The sequence below is a fragment of the Centrocercus urophasianus genome, unplaced genomic scaffold, assembly GCF_019232065.1.
Source record: "Centrocercus urophasianus isolate 14NV4802_14NV808 unplaced genomic scaffold, USGS_Curo_1.0 seq_10, whole genome shotgun sequence".
In the NCBI taxonomy this organism is placed as follows: Eukaryota; Metazoa; Chordata; class Aves; order Galliformes; family Phasianidae; genus Centrocercus; species Centrocercus urophasianus.
In genome coordinates this window covers 71,839,267-71,859,250 of record NW_024884142.1, presented here as the reverse complement: position 1 = coordinate 71,859,250, position 19,984 = coordinate 71,839,267, and the positions used below count along the sequence as shown (strand labels likewise).

The window sequence follows — 19,984 nt, the reverse complement described above, 5'->3', positions numbered from 1 at the left end:
GGGGGGTGGACCTGACAATCTCCCTTCCAACCTCTGCAATTCTATGAAGGCATCGTACGTTCTTCTGTTTTTATCTTTCAGTACAAGAATGTCAAATGGACCAAATCAAAGTTCATTGATGCCTATGGCATAGTAGCATCCTGCTTTCTAGCTTGTGTATGAAAAAGACACTGCAGAAGCACTCCTCATTCACCAGTTTATCATATTTATAACTGTACAGAACTCTGTCATACCAACAAAGATGCGTCTTCCAAGCTGAAGATGTAATGATAATGAGATCAAATTGCTCAAGTATACTTTAACAGACTGAGTCCCCTTTGCTCAAAACAGTATAATAAAAGAATAATATTCTCAGATAACTACCTTTTTCAAAGCATCACACAGATGCTACCAGAATTGAAAAAAAACAAGGACATTAAAACATGGGGAACAGTCACAGATCTAAGTTAGCCCCATTTATATCAGATTTTACCTCTGTGAATGTGGATGATGTCATTTTCACTTGGTGTTGACCAGTTTGGCACTTCTAGTTCAACATCTCCTCGATGATTTGTCTTCTCAATAGGGATGTTAGTAGGTTCAGGTACATACATCTCTGAAAAATGAGATGAATGTCTTTCAAAATTACAAGCGTCTTAATTTTCTGGTGCTGCTCTTAATTCAGTAGATACATCTGGCTATCTGCAATGCTTTCTACTACGAATCTTTTCATTTATTTTAGAATTTTCTCCATTACAGCTATGGGATATGGTTTTAATTTGACATAAAATCTTCAATTTGTGTTAAAAAATTTCCACTGTGTACAAGATTCATGCATGTTGTCATAATCATTATACTAATGTAAAAGGAATGATGTAGTCCTATAAACAACTTTTTGCTTTTTAAAAAACCATTTCAGAATAGATGGCTAAGGCTTGGTTTGTGATGCTAAATATAAAAAATGCCAAGACAGGGCTACATCCTTCTGGCTGGTACATAGCTGACAATTTTTTTTTCCTCTCCTGTAGTTCCCAAAGTAGGAGAATTGAAAGAGATGCTACTGCTGAATTGTTCTGTCAGAAGTAGTTATTAGCTGACTCAGTAAGAAGGAAAACACCTGCAAAAATATGTCAGGAGTAGCATTAAAAAGCAGTTGCAGTTCTTATGTCCCTTGTGTCCACAGCTAAGACAATTTCATATTACATACATATCAAATTAAAATACATTAGTAATGAAGTATTTGAAAAGTAGTGACCTAGAAGGGACAGAAATATTAATTACTGGGCAAATACGCAGAAGTGCAGAACTATTCATTTTCCTACTTCATTAGTTTATTTTCATAACTTTGTATACCAACAGACAGAAGAAGCAAAAAAAAAAAACAAACAAAAAAACCCAGAACAACAATTTTTGAATCTGCAGTTCTTAGAGTAAGTAAAATTCAAACTATATGTTTGCACAATGTGCCTATCTGGTATTCATTTTCCTGAAGCCTAAATGTCTCCATGACATCATTCAGTATGGACTGACATTCAAAAAACAATTAAAAAAACCTGACTGTCAGTCCTGGAAAAGAGCATTGCAATAAGCTAAGTTGTTAAATCACATTACCTGGGCACATGGGACAGCAGCTTCCCTCCACATTGATGGGTTCAGCACAAGGCAGGGGTGGGCAGCTAACAGTGGAGCAGAGAGTCTGACCCTGCAGGCAGTAACAGTGAGTGCAGCTGTCGATGTCCCAGCGCTCCTCATCTGCGTATGTTTTTCCACTGAAGTGGCAGACCACTTTCTTTGGTACTGTATCTTCTGTTGAACAAAAACAGAGCAGTGTTGGGATGGCCAGTTGCACACAGATCTGATCTTTTCCCAAAATATAACAGTGAAAGAATAACTAAGAAAAAATCCCAGCTATAATTAAAAGACCCTCTCCGCATCTGTCATAGATATTTCAGAAATATAATTTCTGCTTCTTTATGAAGCACGTCACCAGCCCAAACTAATGCTTCTCCTCATGCAAGAGGCTAGAAGATGAATGATTGGGTCATGAAGCAGTGATATCAAAAGTACTGTGAAAATGATAAAACAAGAGAAACTTTTTTTCTTTTTTTTTTGACTGTTTGAGACTCCTAACTCATCCTCCTCCTCTTTTCCTAGTAAATCCTATTTAAGAAGAAAGCCAATCTACAGTTCTAATTACTAAGATTCAAGACAGACAAACTCAGTCTGGAATACTTCAAGACAAGACTAGGAAGGATGCCAAGAAGAAGGAAGCAACTCTTGAGTGATGTAACTAGAACAGTTTTGACTATTTATTATGACAAAACAGATAATAAGGGGATATGCTTATTCTTTGTAACCACATCAGTGGGATCTCCCATGAAAAGGGTAGCAAGTATGTTTTTTCATGGTCAGTATTATATAAGTTGGAAATTGGCACAATTGTAACCATCAAAAAAGTGAGGTTAGGTTCCACAACACTTTTTCCAAAGATTGAAAGCTACAAAACCAACATTTTTTTCACACAGATTTTGACACATTATGCAATAGAGACCTAAATGTGATAAATAAAGTAGGTCTTGGGAAAATACTCAAAAGCAGCATTCATTCTCTTTTTAAGCATTTATTACATCTTTATTTTAATGCTGATACCTATGCAAGTCTTTCAGACTGCCTGTATTATACCTTCGATTTCACTGAGAAGATGATCATGAATTGCTTAACTTAAAATGTTTATTTGCTGCTATAGCGTTTTACAGATTATCAAACAAAAAAACAGTACACAGCAGAACCTCCAAAAGCCACACAGAACCTCATTTTCATCATTGCTTCTCAGTACTCTTCTAGAGGCAGAAGTTATTATGAAGAAACATGGTGATGCTGGATTTGCAGATTAAGCAGATGCATGAGACAGCAGAACCAAATTGCAAAGAAACCCACTAAGCTGTTAGAGAAATACTGGTTTAATATCCATACAGATTACATATATAAATATGTCAGCTAGAATTACCTCCCCTATATAAATACAAATCCTTAAATATTTTGGCCATCATTATAGATTTTATTTAGAGACAACATAAATAGATCAATATTATCTACAATAAAAAGGTTTGCAGTCAGCAGTTCAGTGTCATGTATCTGGACACAGTAAATTCAAATGCAAAAGAAGGCTACTGAGTACTACTGAGAAAATACTAATGAAAGCATCTGAAAAGCTTAAAAGTTCCAGAGGTCCTTGAATTGGGCATCTATGTGTCCATGGATGGAATTTCAAATAGAAGATTTCTATATGAATATGGGATATAGGAAAGTAAGAGTGGAAGGAAAAAGTGGTCAAAAGCTGCAAAAAACATACAATTTCCATTTAAAAATGATTATTTTTTCGTTAAAAGTGTTGAAAAGAGGCAATGAAGACCTGTTTAGGTTAGGATGGCAAGGGACAGAGCAAGAAGCACAGCTGGAGTAGTTCTCTATTTCTTATTCTTAATCCAGAACTAAAGCTGAGCACTCCCTGTTCACCCTGGGCTGACCTACTCCCATAAATGTTACCTTGCCCCACTCAGGACAGCTTCTTCAAGTCTGCAGCCCTGTTGGCTGGATGGCTGGAGAAGTCCTTTAACTTGCTTAGGTTTCATGAGTTTATGTAGAACACAACAAAATTTAATACATATAGTGTTTTTTTTTTTAGAAAAGTGAACAAAGACAAACTCAGAGTAGCAGTCTTGCACCTTTGAATCTTTAAAGGAAGATCCTGTGCATATCTCCTGCTTGATGTCCATATCTATAAGACTATAAACCCAGCATAAAGATGAAGGCTACCACACCAACAAGCACTCAAGAAGAGTGGAAACAAAGGAGAAGTACAGTGAGAAACCCACATGGAAAAATGCAGTTCAAAAGACAGTGTGCAGCTCTACTTGTCTTTTCTCATATTTCTTCTAACTTCACCAGGAAATCAAACACATCTGGTAAACATACAAAGTCAATGCTGTTTTGTGCATAAGAGTAATCTTCTCACTCATCAAATGGACATCCCTTTATCCTCTCTAATGTAGATGGTTATTTTTCCTAATTAATATCTCTTTGCACAAGAAAGAAAAATGTTGAACACAAGGTGAATTTGAGAATTCAGAAAACAACAAAGCATCCAAGGCCTGCAAGATTTTGAATTTAAATCTGTGCTGACTTGTTAGACATGAACAAGATCTGGATCCAGAAAGAAGTAGAATAAAAGACAGTGCTAAAATCCAGCATCATTTTTGAAATTTCAAACAATGAAGAAGTCTTGTTATAACTACTTGTTACTACTAAACACTTCATCAGCTATTACATGAAAATAGGAAGGAAGAACCTCTACCAAGATGTTCTTCACAGTTCTCAAGAAATAAGCAGAAAAGTGAAAAACACAAAGGTTTTATTCTCCATTCTTTGAAATTTCACATGGTTCTCTTTTTCATCTGCAGTTGTAATTGTTTATCTGCGGTACTGCATATCTTGATACAACATATATGTCATCAGTCAGATCTTCCACTAAATCCTCAAGTCTGTATGAAAATTATATCGTCATATTCCTGCACTTGTACCTTGAAACTACAGATAATGATCCTCAAAGCTCCCTATGCAGATTTTAATCTTCAGTTCAACAGAAGGCACAAATGGCTTTTCCCCAAAACAGGAAAACATATTTCAATTTGGAAATAAAACTTTCTCATTCCCAAGGAAGAGGTAGCAAGTTATGGACTATTTTTATTTGCTCACCAATGCAGTAAGGACAACACTGTCCCTTTCTCAAAACAGGTCTCTCACAGGATACTGGTGGGCAAGACTCAGAATAACATCTAATTACACCATCCATGCAGATGCAGCTGGTGCAGACGTTAGGCTTCCAGGATTCAGCTGTCAGAAAAATATCTCCTTCATCATTTTTGCAGTAACTGGGCATGCTCACATTGCTTGACAAAGAAGGTTGAAGAGGCTCATCTGTAAATATAAAAAATTAAGTTAGTTAACTTACAGTAGCTAACTTCTTTGATATTTCTTCTACATAGGGCTCATTCTTGTCATGCTTGCCAGTTCAGTACCTGCAGTTCATAAATCTCATTATATGCTCTAGAATAAAGTTGATGTAAACCTTTACTGAGTTTACTCAAGAAAAACCAACCAACAAACAAACAAAAAGATAGTGAAATCGTGAAATGATCATTGTTAGAAGCAGCCTCTCAGAAAGGGACTCTGAATGTTCTAAATGGAGTGGCATATAGGAATTCATCTTAAATCAGAGATATTGAATTTTAAGCCTAAAAGCTGAATCCTAGAATCAGTTCCAGGCCTTCTGTGATGAAAAGTCAAAAGCTATTATGCTGCTATCATCTTCGCCAGTCTTATAGGAGATAATTATAAGCTGTGGAGAAGCAGATGGAGCTTGATCAGGCTTCATCTTGATGCTGATGTGTCAGCTTTGATTCTCAGGCACTCACACAGGGGAGATATTTCTGCAATGAAGCTGTATCTTAACAGACATTATAGATCCCGAAGTATGAGTGCAGGTACAGAGAACACATAAAAAAGAAGATAAAAAGATTCATAAGGGGACTCGGATCAGGTTCTCAATCTAACTATGCAAAATAGGAGACTAAGCTTCTCACATAGCCAGTGAAGAAGGATGAACTTCTCCAAACATTTATTTATGTTTATTTTGAAGATAAACAAAAAAAATGTTCATGGTTAATAAACGGAAAAATGGTTGCTGGGAGAACAGGCTAACATTTTCGCTGAAAAAAACCTTGCCAGGAAAAATAACAACTCCCAAACCAACAAACACTCTGTGTAACAAATGGCAAAACCTAGTTTGTTTAAGTAAAGCAAATCCTGTTACCTTCTTGACACTGTGAGGCAGTCTACTGCTGGGCTGTAACGGTCTGATATTAGCCAGCTGCCTTCAAGTCACTCTCAAATCATATCAAGTGAGGATAAAAACAGCAAATTTTCTTTTGTGACCAAGTCCCAAATATCCAACCCTTACAGTATTAACTTTCCCTCAGAGAAAGTGTCCAAACTTCCACCAGCAGATGAGATAACTATTGCACACAGTCAAATTTTGCAATTGAAATGGGAGGACTGCAGGCTTAAACTCCAAAACGCTAAAGGAAAAAGGGAAAGCAACAACCAATTGTGCACACACTGAAACAACTAGTATTCATAACATAAATTCTAAAATCAAGAAAAGACTGATAAAAACTAGCTGTCAATATATACCTGGGCACTGAGGACAGCAGGAATCCTGTGTGCGAGTGGGGTTTTGACAAAGAAGAGGAGGACAGACTTCAGTCTCACACAGGACTCGTCCACTGTGGCATGTACACTGTGTGCAAGAATCAATGTTCCATGTTTCTCCTTCTACAAAGTATTCCCCACCAGGAGCATGACAGATTGATGGACTAGTGAGCTCTGGCTTCTGCACAATTATTTCATCTGGAAAAAACAGAATTAGAAGATAAGAAAAATCAACTGTGATTCCAATGATTAAAACATATACTTAACCTTTTATTTCTTGCTGCTATTATAAAAAATATTAGGATTAACAAAACCAGCTATAAATCCACTCTTAAAGAAACTCTTTTTTAACTTTGTGTCACTCTCTTGTATCTCATGGAAAATGTAAAAAAGGTGAAAATGGAACACTTTGGGAACCAATTTGAATAAATGCTGGTGTGAGAATCTTTCTTGTTTTTTGGCTCAAAGCTTGCTTCCTGAGGTTTTTCTTGTGATAGGACTCTGAATGATTTGTTGAGGAGGCAAGTGATGGATGCTAACCGTGTGACAATCGATATCGCTTTGGGAACATTTGAAAGCCCCTTCTTCCAGAGCTGTTTGCTCTGTAGAAGAGTGGAAGAGAATGTTCACTGGTGGAAGATCTGGCCTGTGACTAAAGTGCTCCAGCTTGGTATGGGAGGCTGGGGAATGATGCCATTGTATCCTGTGAAGGCAAGATACAAGTTGGTGCCTCCCTGCTTCCTCTTATCTGCTGGCAAGGCCAGGAAGATAAGAACAAAGGATTTTCCTGCTGAGGTCCCACAGCCAGAAGCTGCCACTCCAAGGAGAGCTGACTCAACCACCTTGGGTTTGAGCTGTCACTCAAAGGAGAGCTGGCTCAACCACTTTGAAAGCATTGAAAAGGGGCCATCATCGCCATGGTCGTCGTTGTCGTCGTCAATAGAACAACTCTGCCCGATGACCCACCACTACTGAAGATCAAAGATGGAACTACGAACTTCGCTGGATCCATGGTGGTGACTTCCTCCCTCTTGCTTCCTATAAAGACTTGCTTCTTCTTTTCTATCTTTTCTTTACCCTCCTTCCCTTCCCCATTACCCTAATTCATAATAGTGTCTGTCCTCCCCTTCCCCATTTCCCTGACTAAGATTTGTAATAAACTGGTCAGACTAACATTTGAACCGTTGCTTCTTAATCTCACGCCAGGCATATAGATAATAAAAGAACCTCCTCTCCCTCCTATAAATTGGAGCGAGACAGCTGGTTAATACACATCAGAGATAACCAAGTATTCTTGGAATTTTGGAAAGAAAGCAAACCAATCTACAACATAGAAATTCCAAGAGACAACTGTCATTTTCTGAAAATATTAAAACAAATGCAATTCCTGAAAGGATGGATAAGCATGTTCGCAGTCTGGGATTTGAGAAGATTCAACTGCCTATGATTAAATTCTAATGTGACTTGTGCCTCTAACATTCAATGCCAAACTAAAATCAAAATCTGATAATTTCCATCTGTAGCTCCTAAAAACTTAAAAGCACTTAGCAATGGAAATATGTCACTGAAAGATTGTTTCATAAAGAAAACTTAAAAGTTAAAAAAATAATCTGCATTAATGACTGAAGTAAAAACAGTACCCAAGATGATTCCAGTGAGTACACTTCAATTTTCAGTGACTATCTCACCAAATTAATCTTAGCCCTTTTTCACACAATTAGTTACATTAATCCTACAGCCCTAGCCAAAGACTCAACCAGCCTGGATTAGAAATCCAGGCAGTTAGAGAATGGATCTGAACTCCTTCAAGTCTTCCAACCACGAGGACATTCAAATAATGGAGGAGTACCCTTCACCAATGGGTGTTTTAAAAATAAAAAAGAGACCTGCCTTGCATTTAGACAGTGTTTAAGCAATTACTATCAGTGAAATTGTGCCATGGACTACACTTGCACAGCCTGGTTAAAAAAGTTCCCACTGCACATAATGGATGAATTTCAAAACAACAACTTCGTGATATTTTCTAATAAATTTACATAGATGACAGGTTGGCATGCTGGTTGCTGTGGACCTGGCATGAGCCAGCAAGCTTGCTCCATGCACTGCATATAGGAATCAAGCTGCCCCACGTAGCATGCTTTATTCAGTTCCACGAGCCATGAGTTTAACCTGTTGCAATGTGAAGCTGCAGGGTTGTCAGTGCATATTGCTCTTTGGCCTCAATTCAACCCAACTGATGTTGGACATTAAGAACGAACTCCCTCAGAATTCCTGTGCTGTGAAGAGAAGGGATTAAAAAGTGACCCAGGTAATGATTCAGTATCCCTAAACCATTTTCTGTAGGTCCCTCTCTCTTACTTTTGTCATTTGGATAGCCCAAGGCTAACACAGTGCATCTGCTTCTCACCACATTCTTAATAATGCTGATTTGTCTGATGAATTAAGTCTGTGCCCTTTGCTCTGTGGCATCCTCATAGAAGATGCCCAGTTCCATCACTTGCTTTCTCTTCTGCAGAATGACAGGTAGAGCTCAAGAAAATAGACTCAGGCTGATCTTTCCCTGTTCAGAAAGTACTTTAATATTTTTTCCTTAAGGGAATTAACTAATCTATCAGTGATTAGCTTATGTTACCTTTTTCCCATTGCATACATTTCTAAACAGCAAATGGGATTCAGTAGCATTTTACCACACTTGAAGTGACAGCTAGTCTGCTGCCCTGTCACTGTCTGATTTATTTCAGCTGGAACAATCTATTGCATTTTATGCAAAAAACATCCACAGTCAGGCAAGCTTTGCATTAAGTTCTTTGCAAAGTCACAGCTTATATACTGCTCATAATCATAAATGCCTAACCAGAGAATACTGCTGTATGTACGGCACTGCTTACAGCTCCCTTACCAGTATTGGTATTGATAGATTATTGCAATTGAGTTGCTGCAAATGTGCAATTACTAGATTCCTGATGGAGTAACTAGCAAGGCAAGCACGTAGTCTTTCTGAGAAGCATGGTTCTGCAAAACACTAGAAGTTAATGGCTTTCTAAATCTTGCAGGAAACCTGGAGCTTTCCTTAAGAACTGGTACAATCCACTTGAATCTCATAATATATAGAAACATGGTTTTGATGAGTGCTTTAGCAAAGTATTTCTTGTTCTGTTGAAAACCAAATGTGAAATTGAGCATAAACAACTTTCTCAGTCTGAAAAGAGATTTCTAAGAGCTGCCACTTCCCTAAAGGAAGTAGGCTAAAAGTGTGATTTAAAACCACATCAGGACTGCTAATTATTTATGTTAGATATGTTTGACTGTCATGCTCATAACCTCACAAACGCAACTGCATTCCTATCTGTAGAAAGCCATGATATTCATTTAATAGCATCAGTGTGGAATCAATACACTGCAAACTAAAATCAGAAGTGCATAGCAAACAAACAGAAAACCTTGGAGAAAGAGAACCCCTCAGAAGGAAATTTGGCTATATTACTCACAGGTAACAAACTGAAAGAAACTAATCTCTGGTTGCCCTAGCACTGTATGCATTTGCACCAAGTATGGCTTTGCTTGCACAGAAGCTAGATGACAAGTACCCTGTAAAGACCAAAGAATGTTAGGCAGAGAAATCTAGGTAGATACCATATCTCTAGGACCATATCTGGACTCTACCGGGATAACACTGCACTCTGGTGTGGCAAAAATCTTACATACAAACTGATAAAACCAGCCAGATGCTTAATAAAGGGAGAGAAGGAAGCAAGTAAAGGATGGATCCTCAAGTGTGCATAAATAGTGGGAGTAACTTTCTTCATGTTTCCAAGTCAGCTAACAATTTCATTAATGGTTATCATTAATAAGATGCTAAAGGGAAATTGCTCAGCCTCAGTAAGCACTGCTAAATTACTTAGTATTAGGAATAGCTCTGGCTCTGCAAAAAAAAAACTGTGCCAAAAGCAGCACCATGGCACAGGAACCACAGACACTGTGTTCAGTCTCAATAGTGGGAGCAAGTGATATACGCTGAGAGAGGGTGAAAGGCAGATCAACCTTTTGCAATCCCATATCCTCTTGAGGACTATGTTTTTCTAATTACAACTGGGTGCAAAATGGATTGGAGATATTCGCTGAAGCAGTCTGAAGAGATCTACTGTCTAGGGCTGCTCAGCCTGGAGGAGAAGGCTCCAGGAGAGACCTGAGAGATGCCTTTCAGTATCTGAAGGGGGGTACAAGAGAGAAAGAGACAGACTGTTTATAGCGGGACAAGGGGAAATGGTTTCAAACTAAAAAAGAGGTGATTTAGATTGCATATGAGGAAGACATTTTTTTACAGTAGGGGTGGTGAGGCACTGACACAGGTTGCCCAGAGAGGTGGTGGATGCCCCACACATGCAGACTTTCAAGGTCAGGCCGGACAGGGCTCTGAACACCTGATTTAGCTGTAGGTGTCCCTGTTCATTGCAGGGGAGTTGGGTTAGATGGCCTATAAGGGTCCCTTCCAATTAAAAAGATAATGTGATTCTATGATCTTATGACGTCCTAGAAAGGATACACTCTTTTAAGTCGCTTTCAGAAAGAGGATTTGGCTACATATTTTGTTCCTAAGATCTTCTGTTCTTTTCAAGGGATTTGAAAACATTCATAATTGCTTGAATCATGCAAGTGCTTTCTTACTATTTCATTATTCTTATTATCAGCATGCACCTTGTTCCTACTTGTAACATGACTTATGATCAAGTCGTAGCCAATATAATGCTATTACAAATTAAACTATTCAGCATATAAAATACTGCAGGAATCTATCTGAAGGTGGAGGGAATTACTCATCATCTGTCCACATTCTAAAATTGTAAAGTTCTTTCATAAATGTTTTCCATTTTATCACTTCTTATTACAATTATATTGGAATGCAGCATTTATTGTACTGGTCTTCTCCCTTAGAGAATTAGAATTATTTTCTACCACTGGTGGTAGTGGAACATTCCTTCAGAACAGAATCATGATGTTCAGCTGCCAAAGACATCTCTTTAAAAGCCTACTCCTCTGAGGAGCTGACAGAGAGGTGAATTTTAATAAAATTACACTTTAAAATAAAAAAGATAATGCTTATAACAGCTTATTATATTTGCGATTATTGCTAATATAAACTGGAAACTAAACTGGTTAAGGATTTCAGTCTATCAAAAATTAACGTATTAGGACCTACAACATGCACATGTTTCATATACTCAAGTAACCACTTTTCAGATGTTAGATCTCAATGAAAGCCAGTCACGATGTTCTATTTGGACATAGAAAGCTTCATTTATACTTATTACAGAATGAGTTTTCATGCATTAGGAAAGACCACACATATGTGAAAACAAGCTCAACCACAAAGAACATACAAGACAGCATGTTACCTGGACATGATGGGCAACACTGCCCTGGATGTATGGTGGGGTTGCCACAATTAGGAACAGGACAGGTGATCAAGGCACACATTTCCCGTCCGTTGTGACAGTAACATTCCCTGCATCCATCGTGCCAACTCTCTTCGTTTTCATGTCGGCGCCCATCCACTGACAGGCAAGAGCCTGTTTTAACTGGAGGCATAAGAGAAGCAGTTGCCTCTGCCAGAAGTCAAAAGAAAATGTAATTTTCTAATAAGCATGTGTTGCTTAGAAAAACATAAATACTGTATGCCTGGCTTGCATTTATTTTTAAAGTATGTAAGAGATCAAGTTATTAATAGATGTATCATTTATATTTAGAAATAAAGTAAACTTGAGACATACGAAGTAATTATTGGTATACTGGAGGCCATAGTAAGACATAGTAGAATTTATTTCCTTGAAAAATACGATCAATTATTTCTGTTGTGCTTACACTGTCTTTAATCATGCAGTAATGCAGTACTGGCTAAACAATGTAAGGAAATGATAGAAAACATGAGGCATATTTAAAATTAAACAGAATAGTTTTAGATATTATCTGTAACATGAGTACCAAATATCTGGTAGAAGATAAAGGTATTTACAAGAGCTAAGGATGGCTCCATATGTACCATTAATTAAAAAAATTCCAAGCACATTCTAATAGGGCCATACCAGATAATGGAAATATTTCATAAGCCACTACCTACAATAAATTACTTGTGTTAGTTATTATAAATGATGTTTGGAAGATGGCTGCTCTGACATTTTTATCCCTCATTCTTGGGTTTTATTGAGATGAAAATACAATTGTTTGGACTGCTGTGTTACTTGCTCTCAGCCAGAACAGGGAGGCTTTTGGCCTAAGGAGGATAAAGACTCATTTGGATCTTAAGGGGTATTTAAGTGCAGAAGGACTCGGCCTCAATAAATTCTCTGTTAATCAGTAGTGAATTTAGATCCTAACAATCCCTCACCAACATCATCATGATGGAGGATTTTGGGTCAGTTTGCCAGTGAACTGACTTGCTTTCAGTGATACATCAACTCTTACATATGTAAAGCTGCTGTATTAATATGCTTGTCAATTATTCATTTAAAAAAATAGTGCAGAATGAGAAGAATTGTTTAAATGTGTTTCTAGTTAATTAAAAAAAATATCACAAACCCATCACAAAACTAACAGCACTCCAGCTGTGGTGGATCTACCAGTGGTGGCCTAGGAATGACAAGCAGATGCTATGAAGTGGGTTTGCTGCACATCATTTGAATAAGAACTCAGTACACAGATACTGCACTACTGTGCTGTTTTGTGACACATAAAAAAAAAAAGGGAAATGGGTACAATACTTCTAAAAGCAATTCATTGGAGAGAAACAATATGAAAAGGTTGCACACAGTTATTACACATTGAAATTGTGATACCAGATGATATATAGATTCCTTTTTAAATTCTGTCCTACAATAAAATCATTACTGATAAATCATTATTGATAAATCCTTTAAAATATCTGATGTATTCAGGCATTTTTTTTTACTAAGACATTCTTATGTCTACTCCTAAATTTGGAAAAGCAAAGCAAGCATGTAAGCAAATATTCAAGATTAACACAAGAGTTTGAGATTGTTTTCATTTTTCAGTTTTTAGACAAATGTTGCACAAAAGGAAGTACTTAGAGAAGAAATCAGGTTCCCAAATACAAAATGAGAATAACTCAATATCCAGAGGTATGGCTGAAAATAAACTGAGAATTACATAGCTTACAAGGAAAATACAAGTCAGGAATGTTACACCACTGCAGAAAAGGCAAGTTCAGCCTAAGGTATGGTATGGGAGCATTGGACATTCAAATGCAGCTCTACAATCTGTACCAGTGGGCATTTTTTTTGCTGCTGCAAAAGTGCAGTATCCAGTTCCAGAACTGTGAATTGGGATCACAAGACCTGGGTTTTGTTCACTTTGAAAATAATACATTTAGGAGTCTATAATTGCAAACCCTTAAATACTGCCAGCGTTCTAAAGGGAAAGGTGAGAAATTGTTCCCTGAGTCTGTTGAACTTAAGAAAATAAGTAGATGGTTGAATTCCTAGAAAGGATGATGAAAATACAAGAAAACTCATCTTGAAGTGTCTCATATTGGTAACCACATGAAAACATAAGTTAGAGAGTTAGAGTATTTACTCCAGCATAAGTTAATTCCAGAAGAGGCAGATTAGAAAGTGGAGCTAATTCACAAGCAAGTTACTTATCAACTCTCTCACTCTACTTAAGAATTTTGGATCAAAATTTTAACGACTCCTGGCTTCCCTAGAACATACTGATGGTTGCCCTAGCTATTCCTGGATGAGTTGCTAATGATCACATAATTTAAGGGATAGTTCATGATGATCCAGTGTTTAATCTCACGATATTTTATTTTTACTAATAAAACAGAATACATTCTAGGGGGCAGTGTGAGAAATCTTTTTTTTTTTTTTTTTAGACACTGGAGTGTGAGATCAATATTTGAAAACTCCAGCAGTGAAAAACAACCGAGGTAATAATGAATCTGAAGTATGGACAAATCTGTGAAGTATCTCAGCAAATACCCACAGGCTCAGAAATCTCATGGAAGTATGTATTATTGTGAAAATTTTATATTTAAGAATTTCTGACATTAGCCTATTAGAATTTTACATAGATTTATGGTACAGCATTTCAATTCTGACAGGTTCCATGTAACATCCCTTTGATCTGGCTTCCAAATGCTTTGAAAACATGTCGCAGTGATAAATGGCAACACCTACCTCTGCATTTGCAGATAACACAACCGTGGCTGTTCTGCTGGAAGCCCATTGGGCAGATTTTACCACAAGGCATTTCTGGGCATTTCTTACATCGACAGATTTCACAGCCATGCTTGTTCTTCCTAGATTACCAAAATAATTTGTTAAAGGTCAGCAGGATACTCTAAATGTCTAAATGCCATGGCTGAAGCAAAAGCAACCTCTAAATTGACTGATCAAATAAAGAAAATTGTCTCTAACATTCAGTTATTTTCAGTATGCATGTTGATGTTCTCTTCTCATGTGAATGGCAACAGGTATTTGGAAGTTTCAAGCCATAGCAGTTAATACAGATCTAAATGCTTTTTACTCACAAATGTACTACATTACTAAAAAACTAAATAATTATAGTGCTGAAGTGAGATTTGCAATAAAATGATCTTAAAATTTTTCTTACTACAATTTTAACCCTTCATGCTACAAGTTGTTTCATTTATGGTTATCATTAACATTATTCAATTCATTAACATCAGTGCCATTACTAATATTCTGTAGACAATGACAAGATTAGGGTGCTTATTTCCTTTTTTTAAAAAATAAAAAACATGTAACAACATCAAACATTTAAAAAAAAACAACCAAACCTTTTATATAATTGAACTACACCCTTCATCTAATGGTAGAATTTAAATAGATGATTTTCAAATTAGCTTTAGAATGTTTCAAATTCAGTTTATGTGTACAAAAATTCAACTGAAAGACCATTCCAAAGATAGGGCTCCTAACATGGCTTCACATCAGTTTGCTTTTAAGGTACCTTTATCTTACTCCATGCTACCATACCATGCTTATTATTATTTGCTATGATTTCTAAAATCCCTTTGTTTGATAATTCACACAAATTTACTAATATAAATGTTTTATGCATACTTTAGTTAGAAAAAAGAGAAAAAGGTGTGCGTTTCAACTTACTGAAGTACAGAAAGAACACTGACATTTTTAGTTTTCTTCTGTAGGTCAATATTCTAAGTCAGTCAGGATAAAAATGACTACTCTCAACTGCTAAAAAGTATAATTCTGTGAGAGATTTAATGTTACTGTTTTATAAGACCTTCTATTTGAAGATGAACCAGGTAGTTTGGTGCCTGAGCACAGAGCAGTTCTGAAGAACATAACGCTTGTTCATGGTCTCAAATGAAGCCTGCAGTTGCAAATGTCTTCTCACTAGGCAAATGATCACCTAATATCCATGGCAACTACACTAACATCAGTATCTGCCTCCTTTCAACATCTTCTTTTATTTATTGTATTTTTTATGCTTTAGATTGTCAATGCTTGAACTTCTGAGTCACCCCACTAAAACACTGTTTTTCAATTTGAGCTTTTTTCTGGATTCATGCCAATGACCACTGCAGCTCACCAGATATAATATGTTCAGTCAAAGGAATTGAAGGAGTCAGTCATTATTAGCCCCATCACTCTTTTGACCACTATTTCCTGTAATAAGGTTCTAAAACTTACAAAGGGGTAAGCCTGATTCTGTATCTCAAATAACAAAGGATATATGGGTATACATATATCCATTTACACGAGTTCAGTGCTAACATCCAAATAGATCTGAAGAATACTTTCATCTTACATTAAGTAATTTCTTCTTTCTCATACTTTCCCCAATCTTCTCGAAGTGAACACATGTATATATTCCCAGATTTTGCATATTTTCAATACATATGGGCATACCAAAGAGGCATAAACATAAGTATAGAATAAGAATACTTACAAGTATCCGAAGGGACAGTACTTGTCACAAACAACAGGTTTGCATTTCTTGGGCCGTGGACGGCATTGACAGATCTCACAGTTGTGAGCATCAGTCTGGAACCCAAAGGAACAGTCCAGGGAGCAGCCTGATATGAGGCCCATACACAGCTCTTCTCCTGTGAAGAACACACGTAGATGATTGCAAAGCAAAAATAGTTTATACTAGACAAATGGATCCAATGGGATGTCTTCAGTTCCAGTTAAGAATTTGAGGAGTAGATATAATACCCTATACTAATTTGATTTTGTGGAGTTATGCACATCCAACCAACATCCATGACTGTCAGACTTAATAAAGCATTTAAAATACCATAAAGTTGTGACACACCATATTCATTTAACAGGTTTCTCTTCAATATAGAGCAACTTTTATTTCTAGTCTACATATTTCAAACAGAATTGAAAGGCAGGAATGTAAAAGCCTTTATTCCTCACTTAGAGTGCTTGCTGTCACCTGTTTGCTGATTAAAATGTGCTTCTCAAAAATATAACTGTAATACTGGAAGAGGTGATTAAAACTTTGAGTTGTTAGACTAAAAGACCTTCCTTCTGAAGTCTGTTATTATGTTTTATTAACCTTTTGTGGCAAGGAAGGATGATGTTGGATTGCTGGTATTTAAAGAAATTAATTAGAATTAAATTAATTAAAAGAAATTGGTGGCATTATACATGAAATTCAACTCTGTTTTGAGCTCTGATGTGGTGTAAATTATGACATTTCCTGCTGATACTCTGAACTGACCTGAGAATAATCTTGGAAACACACATGGATTGATGAGTACCATTCATTTTCTGAAGTGTACTTTGTCACTGAGATGAAGTGTTTGGGTGGCTGTGTGTAATCAGCAGGCTCAAAGAACATAGGTCAAGGAACAATAAGGTACAAATGCAAAGGTGAGGGAGAAATAGAAAAAAAAAATCTAAAGGCATAGAAAAAACAGGAATATTTTTTAGTTGGCATGTTTCTTTAAGTCATTTGTGTCCAGATTTGTGTTTAGGACAGCTTTCAAAGCGTGGCACCCTGATTTAAATATGAAGTAAAATATAGTGCAATAGTGACTTCTTCAGGATCTCATGGGTAAATAGGTTTTGGCTTTCAATCTTCTGTTCTGCTTTGATTGTTATGATTTGTTTAGTGACATTGAAGTGCAAAATACACTCTTACATGCAAAATTGATACACTTTATTTAAAGGGTCAAAGTGTCTAGGACAGTGGTATGCAAACAGGATGACAGTGTCTTATCCTAAGTAGTTCACACCATTAAATTACTTAAAATTCAAACAGTCAGTTGGCATACTAACTAGACAGTCTAGTCTGAAGGCAATCTTCTCCTTGCTTATTCATTTATGTATTGAGTTATCCTCAAAAGAATTCTGAATTTTGACTTTTTGAAGTCAAGAATGGATGACTGACTGACAAACATTGCCTCTCAAGAACAGATGCTGAAGAGTATCCTCATCTTCATCACGCCATATGTAAAATATAATCAAAATTCTGTCTGTTTCAACACAGGTAAAGTTTGCTGAATTCAACAGAGACTACTGCTCACACCTGAACTGACTAATGTAATGTCTGTGCTAGACGAGGACATCAGAATACTTTGTATAGAACTCTACAGGCAATCCTTCTAATAACATGCTAAAAATGATGACTACTGAGAAGCTGGTTGTTACTAAAATTACTGTGCTCTCATATTTAAATTTCTCACATTACAATATTACAAGCTGTGGACTTAGATTCTCAATAGGTTTTGAGAAATATTCTCTATAAAGAAATTCAGTGTTGTGGAAATCGTTGATTCTGGCCTGCTTTCTAACTTCACAACTAGCTATGCACATTTCTTTTTACTGAAACATTTTAAAAGACATGGAAAATTACAGGCAGCCGCAAGCTGAAGTACCATCTGGTACACATGCACAGGCCTCCTGAAAACCCTATTTCACAGTTTTAAACAGGGCATTTTTTCAGAAAAGTGAGAGCGAACTTGCCAATTTTACAGGAACAGAGTTTAGCTCTATGAAAAAAAAAAGGGAAAAAAAAAAAAGAGAAAAATTGCCAGGGCTAGAGATTCACATGAAAATAAAATTTAATGAATACAATTTTCACCCTGACACATAGCCATAACTATAACTTTAAATTCATTGTTAGTAAAATTATCACAAGTTCAATATGAAAGACAAGTAAAACCAGATTTCCTCCTAAGGTTCTGCAATACGAGTAAAAAGCACTAAAGAGTAAAGATAACTGCGATCTACTTATGAAAGTCAGCAGCTATTATCTGAGATTTATTTACTGAAAATATCAGGAGGTAATTTGTTTTGGGGGGCTTTATCCACTTTTGCGTAAATAAACTTCACCTAGAACCTGAATCTCAAATCATGGAACATATTCACAGGGAAGAGATTCAGCCCTCAGTGAAGCTAAGAGCTTAAAGGGTATATTCCAAAGAAGCACTCTGAGGATAGAAAACACTTTAAAAAGCTAACACTGAAGGAAAACTACCTTTCAGAAGTCTGGAAATCTGCATTACGTGCTTACACGTCACTGCAACTCTAACAGAATAGGCAAGCTTCTTGATTACAGAATATTTGTTTTTTCCTTGACAATGTTATAACTAATCGTTCAGAAATCAATTAAAGATTCAACAGGGGGGTACAAAACTAAACAGAAATGATACAATGAGTAGGAAACTAATAAAAGAGAAGGCATCTTTCACTATGCTGCTTGAGAAATATGTGGTTGGAGAGCAGAGTTCTATGTGAGAAGTAGAAACACATTCGGTGATTTTTCTTATTAACTGTGAAATGCCAATGAAGTAATGTCAACACAGAGAACAATCCTTTTACATAAGGTAATAGGAGGGCTTAGGGTGGTAAAGTAACGACACTAGAATGAAATGCAATACTGAAAATGTATAAAGTGCATAAACTGAGTTCACACACATGAAATTAGTTGATTTCAGAAGGATAATAAAGTGATGTGACTTTAGAAAGAGACAGATATGCTCCTGAATGTCTCAGGCTAATATAACTGTACTTTTAACACAAACATTTTAATGTAAACATAGGCTTTAGATGAAATATAAAACAAAAGACGAAACTAAATTCTAGAAAAATTTCAATTGAATCAAACACAGAAAAAGCCAGCACAGTAATCAGAGAAAGACTGCTCTACACCCCAAAGACTTTCTCAAAATAGCTTCTTACAGGGAAGAAATACTGCCTTGAGAACAAACATGCCCTGAATACTTATAGCAGTGAATCCACCCCACGGAACAAAACCACACTATTTTATTGTCTGCGTACAATGATTGTAAAGGTAGCAGCAAAGTCAGTTACCAACGATTCCATGCTTCTAGCCAGTCTTCACTAAGTCTCACTATATTGGCAAAAGCTATTGCTTAGAAACTTTTCTATTCTGAACACAGCATTTCTAACAACAACTGGTTTGTAGCTGCAATAATTCATCACATTATGTGCTGCCTTGCATATAGGAATTCTACATTACTAGATTCATTTGGATCAATATAATAAGATACCACTAGAAAAAAATAGGAAAGAATAGTTGAAGGTGAACCAGTCTTCCAAAAACATCGGTGAATTATTAAGATACAAATAGCAGGATCAGAATTTCTAAGTCTGGCCACTGTTGCCAAAAAACTCCTCTTAATAGAGCAGTTTCTTTTTCCCCACTTCCTTCCCCCACTCCCAAACACATGGGAGTTTTATACACATGGACAAAT

At 36.5% G+C, this 19,984-nt stretch overlaps 1 protein-coding gene across 1 annotated transcript in view; it reads right to left on the bottom strand.

Annotated features, from left to right (window-relative positions):
• CRIM1 (cysteine rich transmembrane BMP regulator 1) overlaps nt 1-19,984 on the bottom strand; it is a 163,551-nt gene that overhangs the window by 4,631 nt on the left and 138,936 nt on the right. Inside the window, exons 9-15 of the mRNA XM_042817488.1 lie at nt 16,201-16,357; nt 14,442-14,563; nt 11,643-11,852; nt 6,232-6,447; nt 4,735-4,956; nt 1,591-1,785; nt 473-595 (exon numbers count right to left, since the gene is read on the bottom strand). Coding sequence (XP_042673422.1) covers nt 473-595; nt 1,591-1,785; nt 4,735-4,956; nt 6,232-6,447; nt 11,643-11,852; nt 14,442-14,563; nt 16,201-16,357 — 1,245 coding nt within the window. The remainder of the gene's footprint in view (nt 1-472; nt 596-1,590; nt 1,786-4,734; nt 4,957-6,231; nt 6,448-11,642; nt 11,853-14,441; nt 14,564-16,200; nt 16,358-19,984) is intronic.